General features: G+C 41.1%; 1 protein-coding gene across 1 annotated transcript in view; it reads right to left on the reverse strand.

Annotated features, from left to right (window-relative positions):
* PROSER1 (proline and serine rich 1) overlaps nucleotides 1-9,188 on the reverse strand; it is a 114,844-nt gene that overhangs the window by 102,538 nt on the left and 3,118 nt on the right. The window contains exons 2-3 of the mRNA XM_082244677.1: nucleotides 6,155-6,220; nucleotides 422-490 (exon numbers count right to left, since the gene is read on the reverse strand). Coding sequence (XP_082100803.1) covers nucleotides 422-490; nucleotides 6,155-6,220 — 135 coding nt within the window. The remainder of the gene's footprint in view (nucleotides 1-421; nucleotides 491-6,154; nucleotides 6,221-9,188) is intronic.

Here is a 9,188-nt window from a genome sequence, read left to right on the forward strand (position 1 = left end):
CAAAGGCTTTAATTACAGCTTTCAAGTGTACCTGTCATTCAGGCAAGATAACAGATGGTAATGTGTGGGCAGGCTGCTACATGATGCAAGGATACTCCTAGCTCCTACTAAAGGGCAGAATTTTCTGAGATGTTAGTTACACACATAAATCATCTGCCTCCACTTTTTGGATGACATACACTGCTTATTCCCCAGGGATGTTGTCAGATTTTAGTCAAAGAAAAAGCTGTAAATTGGTTAAGGACACAAAATGTCTTCCTTGGCATACTTTATATGGTGGGCAGGTATCCTTTTATGGAGAAAAACAAAGTAGGCCAAAAGAAAGAAAAAGACCAATTGCATGTAACCCAATCACCACCACCCACCAACAATGCGTGGTAACAGTACAAAAAGCATTACTGCGTATGAAGGGAACACTTACATGTTGCATGGCCTTCACTGCCTTCAGCTGAGGCTCTGCCCATGAGAAATATCTCAACAGCTCAATTATCTAGAAGGAAAAAAAATAGAGACATTTAGGACCACATCAGAGTAGCAATGCATATGACTAGATACAGGTACCAGTGGATCCAATACTTGTACAAAATTATTGATAAGGTGTGTTTGCTGAACTATGAGCGCGTCTCAAAAAAGCCTGGTACAATGTTAATACGACCATCCCACCTAGGTCACTGTACGACCAATCGCACCTAGGTCACCGCTTAGAGGCTGCAATGCAGAATGATGAAAATGGAGATCATTTTCTTTTTTTTTTTTTTTAACTGGGCAATATGAGAAATATATCTGCATACATACCTGCATTTGGTTTCATGTATTTTGTGAAACAGAATATACTGGCATGAAGCAATGATGGCATTGATTGCTGGAAATTAAGATAGTTACAATTGTATTTACATTTAAAAAGGTAAGAATATAACAATCATAACATAATGGGTGGTCTGCCCTTATTAGAGATTTTTGTTTAGGCGTGCGATTGTTTTATGTAGAACAGTGGTGGTGAACTTAGGAGAAATTAGCAAACAGAGGGGTTCAAATAGAGATGTTGTGCAGCCAATCCATTCAAAGTGAATGGGCTACCTTAAAGTAGAACTATCGGTAAGAATTTTTTTTTTTTTTTGGATAGAATAAAGGGAGGTTTTTTTTTCCGCCATCTGTGTCCCATTGCAGAGATTTCCCTTCACTTCCTGTCCCATAGCCAAACAGGAAGTGAGAGGAAATCCCTGCAAATTAAGGGAATTCCTTGGGGACCCTCAGGTCACCAGAACTAGTGTCCCCATTGGAAAATTTCCCCTCACGGGGGCACAGACCGCAATAACAACTGACAATCTTTCTAATCCCTCTCCACTCTAATCAAAACTAGAAAAAAAAAAGTTTTACCTTTAGTTATACTTTAATGCAGCATTCCATATGTACAGTACTGCTGTACTTTAACACAGGTGCATTAATGCAATCCATAAATGGAATAAGTCCTGAAAGTCTGGTTTGCATAGACCGAATTGGGCATATCAGCAAATTCTTCACAGGTTTGCGATCATTCTGAATGAAATTGCACTTGCCTACAGTTATTAACTACATTGTTCTCCATGACTACAGACTCACGCCCCTCCATATTATGGAAAGTAGCAAAAGGGAAGGATCTTGTAGCTTTCTCTGTTGCCCAAACTGGAAAGGCGGGGGACTGTAGTCACCATATGACAAAAACACGTTACTAGTCAGGATCACTAGGTAAAAATAAGGAGGGGAAAAAAGTATTAAATGGTAAAACGAATCCAGCCACCATATCGAAGAACTAGTATGCTGCAATAAATTAAAGTTTGTTTTTTGGCTTAGATAAGCTTTAACAGACGAAAAGAGAGCAAATAAGAAGTTTTAAAGGGTTAAAAAAAAAAAAACACAACACATGTTTCTACGCATAAATTATAAAGATGTTTATATGTTGGCAGGCTTTTTTTGGAGTACCGAAAAAGTTTTAATGTATTTGAATGGGGACGAAGGATACTGTGTTTAAAGAGGGGATAGGTGACGTACACTCCACAGCTCTGGGAAGACGTCAAGTGACGAAACATGTAGGGCAGGTACTGAAGGGGTCGTCACGTTAGGTTGGGTCTCAGCTTATGCCTACAGGGATGTCAGAGCAAGCCCAATCAGGATTGTTATGCTGGAATACTTTTGTCAGTGGAGACACTTTAAAATGTGCGTGCACAATTTTAAGTAAACCCGATATAAGATTTCAAAAAAGGTTTTACGCTACGCCGAGTTTTCGCTCTTATATTGGGATATGCTTCGTCTGAGACAAGCTGGCAGTATTGGCAGAGAATTACAGACTGAGTATTGCTCCCTGAAAAGAACATGCTCTTTTGCTGGTTTAGAATATTACCAGCAAATATGTTCGGTGAGGGATTTTGGATATAACTGGTGGTGAATAGCTCACGAAGGTGTGGTGGAAAAAGGATAATAAAAAGATGAGCACGCTGTGGACAGATCGTTTGGATTGAAGATACATACAGAGTTTTTTTCTGAAAAGTGATATTAATTTGCACAGCACACATAAGCACTAGTGCATTTATTTATTGCATTTTAATCATTGAATATTATTTGTATTGGTTTATATTTTAGCAATTTATGGGGATTGAAAAATAATTGTTTTGCATTTTTCAATCACAGCACTTGAGCACTTTATGTGAGAATATTTACACACATTCCACATTTTTTTTTTAACAATAAGCACCCAAGGGACCCCACAGCGCTGCCATCCAACCAATTATATTTCTTCTTATTGCATACTCAAGCTTAACAATTTACCAACAGCACAATGGTTGTACTTTACTGCTCGATACAATGCAATTTTAGGAATCAGCTGAACGCATGAAAAAACAAAGCCCCCGGTATGTGGCAGATATTTAATCTGACCAGGTTTTAAACTGAGTAGCAGAGAGATTGCAATGAAATACAGGGGCAGCAGTAGCTAGTAGTGATCCCTAGAGCAGCAACAAACAAGGTTATGCATTTAATGCATGTTAATATATTCTATACCAAATTTTGTTTTCTTCTAGGTATCATATCAAAGGATATTCTTCGGTTTCATATCAAATGATATTCTTATCTGTTTCACTGCGAGGCAAAATTAGAAACCATATTATGTGCATCCCTTCTGGGCATTAGAGACCCACCCAATCTTTTCCTCCTCATTACTCTATTCAAAGCTCATTTTGAATAGCAAGCCTGTAACGAGCCAATGCATAAGCAAGCAGCCATGCCATCACTTTCATTGTCTCTGTACTGACATTGTATGCTTGCAATGCCTTAAAGCAGATTACACCCTTTCAACTTGTCTTGGCTCCTTTCCATGAGCACCGCCCACCCTCACTCTGCGGCACATCTATTGGTGCTTTTTTTTTTTTAAACCTGCTTTTTTCACCATATTAAGTTTCAACCCACCCCCAATCATGCGCCTAGGGCAATGATGGCAGTGCCCACTGGGATGTATGATGTACATATTCCAGAAGACACTGGGAGCCCTGCACATCACCCCATTCACTAACAGTGGAGGGAGCGGTCCTAGCGTCTTATCAGGAGGCTGCACCAGAACCTGGAAGAAGTAGCGCAGCTTCCCAATGTAATCATATGAAACATGGTGGTGCAGGACCTGGCAGAGGCTGCAGAGAAGAGGATCTTGGCAGGAGAATGCTGGATCCACTGTGTGGGTGAGTATACTAACTGTGGCTGTCCCAGCATCAGGTAAGCAGGAGAGGAAAAAAAATGGGGGGGGGGGGGGGGCGAAGTTCCTCGTTAAAGTCTAAATGTTTTTACCTTAATGCATCCCCTGCATTAAAGCTATATTACAGGTTTATTGTCCCTTTAACTAGTTTGTTTGAGCCAAATAATTTTTTTTCTAAACTAACAGGTGCACCTCCTGGGTGCGTTGTATGATTTGTATGCAGCCTCAGCCAGTGGTGTATTTAGGTTTTGTGCTGCCCTAGGCCTGACTAAACTTGTGCACCCCCTAATTTAAATATGACCCACCCCTTCCTGTAAAGGTCACATCCCTTCCTGTTCATGACCCGCCCTTTCATCTGTAAACCACAGACCACAACCACAGCCTCATCAGTGCAGCCTTATCAGTGCCCATCAGTGTGGCCTCATTTACTGCCCATCAGTGCAGCCTCATCAGTGCAGCATATCAGTAGCCACCAGTGCAGTCTATCAGTGTGCATTAGTGCAGCCTATCAGTAAATCATATCAGTGCATCTTATAAGTGCTGCCTCATAAGTGGCCATCAGTCCAGCCTCATCAGTGGCTATCAGTGCCCATTAGTACAGCCTTATGTCACTGGATAAGTAAGATTACTCCTTTATTTTAAGATATTTGGACTTGTGCTTGCTGCCACTGATTGTAATCATAGGATTATTTCACTTATTTGTATAATGACTAGGAAGTCCCTAGTCATTATACAGATACGTGGAATAATTAGTGGCAGCAAGCACAAGTCCAAATATCTTAGGAGTAATCTTACTAACCCAGTGACATATTGCGATAGCACATATGGAGGTGAGCAGGTCCAAAATGTTATTGCCATCATATACAATTAAAAGTCTTTATTTGTATATATGATGCAATTCAATATGCTCGCTCAAGGACAAGAATGTTTAAAGAGAGGAAATTATTGACATGATGCCTGCCATACCTGGGGGCGGAGAAGGGTAGGTGGAGCATTAGGTTGCAAATGTGTGCAACTAAACCCCTGTTTTTAACGCGTACTGTTGGACAGGTCAATTCGGTTGGTCGCAGATTGGTCGGTAAGGAGAGCTTGGAAATCTTTTTGTCTGTCTTGTTATTAGGCTGCAGTGCCACAATTATTAGCATTGGCGGGCGTCGGGACAGTTGTATTAAGTGTGGTTGGCGGCCTGCGGTCTGTCCAAATGTCCTGATCGGCCGGTATTTTTATACCAGCAGGTAGCAATGTGACCACTTTATGGGGGTGCCAGACTGATTTGCCCCCTGGCCCAATTCGCCCCATAAGACTGGCACTATACTAAAAGTGTAGTGCAACCCGGCGTGGGACCCTTCTCGAGCAGGAGCCAGGAGGAGGCTGTTTATTTTTTTCATGCGGGCTGCAGCATTATTGCTGCCCCCCTGCAAAGTGCCGCCCTAGGCCTGGGCCTTGTTGGCCTAGGCCAAGATACAGCACTGGCCTCAGCTACATACAGTATACAATCACTGCGTTTCGGCAGTGAAACAAGAATTTCCCATGTCACACATGGATATAAACGAACTAGTCGGGCTGAGCGGTGCGCAGCCATTCACAAGCAACTTTGTGACTGAATACAAAGCTGCCTTTGATTGGACAGACAAGCGGACAACATTGTGCTCTCCAACTCAGTCAAAGGATGGAAGTGCTGAATTCAATCAGAAAACACAAAGCTGCTTTTAAATGGCTGAGTGTCCTTCAACTGTAGGTAGTTATGGGTGTGAGATAGGAAGTTTGCATCCTACAGCTGGAAAACAAGGCTTTATATTGTATGTAGTGGAGGCTTCCTACAGTTAATACAGAGCACATCTGTTAGTGTAGAAAATAGTTAATTTGGGTCAGTTTGGCCCAAATCAACATGTTAAAGAGATCTTAAACCTGGAATGCAACTTTAAGTTATAAAATGCCCCACTACCTGTCCTACCCTCAATTCCTAAACACTTACCATGCACCATGTGACTTCCCAATAGATGTCTCCGGCTGCATTCAAACTCCAGTAGAAGACAAAAAAGTAACACATGTACATGGGTACCTCTTTAAGTGGTTCTAAAGTTGGAAGTTTTTTTTTTTTAATGCATTCTATGCATTAAGATAAAATAAACCTGTGTGCAGCAGCCTCCCCCGAAAATTTACCTGGGCCCATCTCGATTCAGCGATGTTGCATGAGAGACTACAACAAATAACAAGACTGTAGTATCAGTTTAGCACTTGACTTGCTACAGGAGGCACCCAATGAGGGGGGGGGGGGGTGCGTACAGCACTGGCAGGAACAGCGAGTAGTGAAGGAAAGTGAAGTTTCTGTGCAATATTATTGCACAGAGCAGGTAAGTGTGACCTCTTTATCGATTTTAATGTTACTTTAAAATAATTTCTAAAATATGATTTGTATCAATTTTGTAAAGTTACCTGTTCACAAGAAAAATATCCATGTACAGACTCCAAGGCCTTGACTTTATAGTCTGTCATAACCGCCTGTGGAAAGAAATGGGAGTACAGGTTAAATCCTGCTAACACCCAGACCACAATCATTGCAAATGCGACAAAATAATTTCCTGGAAAAAGAGAAAAAAGTTTAAAAATTGCATTCACATCACTATGTATTACTGAACTTGTGAAAAAAAATCCTTCTGATAACACAAATTACTAAAATTAATGCAAGCAGATCAGAAAAGTTGCTGAATGTACTATGAGTATTCTGAAAAGATTTGATTTATCAAGAATGGTCTACATTGCAAGAAAGTAACCAGCCGAGATCAAACATGTGACGGAAAAAAAATGGAACTGGAATTTAAATGTTACAATCTGATTGGTTAATATGCAAAAATTGATATCGCTCTAATTTTAAACACTTCTGGGTCTATTTATGAAAAAAAAAAAGTTGGGACAAATGTGACAGACATTCCCTATGTCATGATGAATTCTGATTGTATTTATCCCTTAAGAATCACTAAACGCATTTATTTATTTTTTTTGGATAGAGTGGAAAGGGACTAAAACATCTGTTCAGGTTTTATTACTGTCTGTGTCCCCCATTAAGGGGATCCACCCTCTCTATTTGTCCTGTTTAAGTAAAAGTGAAAGTAAAAGAAAATCCCAGATTTTGGGTTGACATTGGGACAGAAATAGAGGGGAAATCCTCCAATGGGGACATTAGTTCTAGGAACCCTGGTGACCCATCGGGATTCCCTCACTTCCTGTTTTGGCTTTGAGACAGGAACTGAGGGAAAATTTCCGCAGTGGGGGACAGATGGCAAAAAAGAAACACAAATGGGAGCAATAACCCCATTGGGGTACACACTATAAGAGAATCGGGTGATCGTACGATTTTTCTCGTTTCATAGAAAAATCAAAACCGATGGATGAAAATCCTGGCACGACAAAGGCTTTTTTCTTTGTTGTTTATTGTTTCTGATCATGTGCAGTCTTTCTTTTCTAATTTTTCTTGCACGAAAATCATAGAAGAAAGGTACATATTAAAAAGGAAAATCGTTTGTTCTGATACTATACAAGAAAAATTTTGGAGTTTGCGTACAAAAAGTCGGAATTGACTGTACACATTATACGAAAATCGTACGAAAGTTTTTTTCTCGCCCGATGCTCGTCCGATTTTCTTATAGGGTGTACGAACTTTTAGAAAAAAAAAAAAAAAAGTTTTGCCTTTAAAGACACTTTAATACAGTAATTTCATAAAATCATCAGCATCATCTAGGCATTAACATAATGCAGTATTTGTTCTGCAATATCTTAATCAGGAAAATATACCATATTATGGCCACTAGATGGTGGTCACTGTATTGGGCAAAATACAGCCTGCATATAGCCTGCATTTGTCATAGAACGGTGAAGGTTTGTCACATTGATCCAAGGAAGTTATTATAAATAAACTCTTTAAAACTGCATGCACAAGGACATTTTCAGACATAAGATATGCCTAGTGTAAAAAAATAAAATAAAAAAATGCAGCTTCCCTGGCACAGGAATATGTCAGAGGTGAGGCATACAGCCAGCCATAAACGCAAATTGCCATTCTCCCCTAAACTTATGTAAACAAGGATGGTTCTGTGCATCAGCATTTACCAGTGTATGCACATATGTCAGACATCCCCAAATGCGTTACATTGATTGCTTGGTTTCCAAGATTTGTCCAGCTTCACCCATTCAATTAGGTGTAAGCATATGAAAATAACAAATTCAGTACTACATCTATGAGATCTGGAGAAGTTAACAATGATTCTTTTTTGAGTCTTCACAGCTGGCCTGAGATACACAGAAGGAGTCTTCAGTTCAGAATTATAACTAGTTGCAAATCATCTCTGCATTTTCTGTGCAATGGGCAGCAATTGTTTAGGCCTTAGCATTGTAGATTTATTGCCATCAGAACTTTTGTTGCAGCACCCTAGCCAAACATGAACCCTGTATGCCCAACGTAGTTTTCCTCATCTTCCTACCTCAACTAAAAACTGATAAGACAGCGGAGATTTGTATTTCTGCAAAAATTCAGTTTAAAGAAAACTGTATTAAAGTTCTAGAGTAGCCGTGAGCAGCAGCATGAACAATTATATACTATTATACACTATCACCTTTTTCGGTACTTCTTGGTGTTGCGGTAAAGGGGTGGGAGGGTTTATAAATTACATTAGGATCATGTGAGCAGAGATGCTAAAATAGACTGGTGAGCTATTGAGGACAGGAGAGTTACCTGGGAAATAAAATTCTCTGAACTTCCCTGACAGCTTCTGTCCTTAGCGCTGGTCCCTAGTTGTGTACTGCTGACTAGCACTGGTCCCTAGTTGTGTACTGCTGACTAGCACTGGTCCCTAGTTGTGTACTGCTGACTAGCGCTGGTCCCTAGTTGTATACTGCTGACTAGCACTGGTCCCTAGTTGTGTACTGCTGACTAGCGCTGGTCCCTAGTTGTGTACTGCTGACTAGCACTGGTCCCTAGTTGTGTACTGCTGACTAGCACTGGTCCCTAGTTGTGTACTGCTGACTAGCACTGGTCCCTAGTTGTGTACTGCTGACTAGCGCTGGTCCCTAGTTGTGTACTGCTGACTAGCGCTGGTCCCTAGTTGTGTACTGCTGACTAGCGCTGGTCCCTAGTTGTGTACTGCTGACTAGCGCTGGTCCCTAGTTGTGTACTGCTGACTAGCGCTGGTCCCTAGTTGTATACTGCTGACTAGCGCTGGTCCCTAGTTGTGTACTGCTGACTAGCGCTAGTCCCTAGTTGTGTACTGCTGACTAGCACTGGTCCCTAGTTGTGTACTGCTGACTAGCGCTGGTCCCTAGTTGTGTACTGCTGACTAGCGCTGGTCCCTAGTTGTGTACTGCTGACTAGCGCTGGTCCCTAGTTGTGTACTGCTGACTAGCGCTGGTCCCTAGTTTTATACTGCTGACTAGCGCTGGTCCCTAGTTGTGTTTCCTTTCTGACTAGCGCTGGTCC

Source organism: Pelophylax lessonae, assembly GCF_965119305.1.
Source record: "Pelophylax lessonae genome assembly, chromosome: 2".
Lineage (NCBI taxonomy): Eukaryota > Metazoa > Chordata > Amphibia > Anura > Ranidae > Pelophylax > Pelophylax lessonae.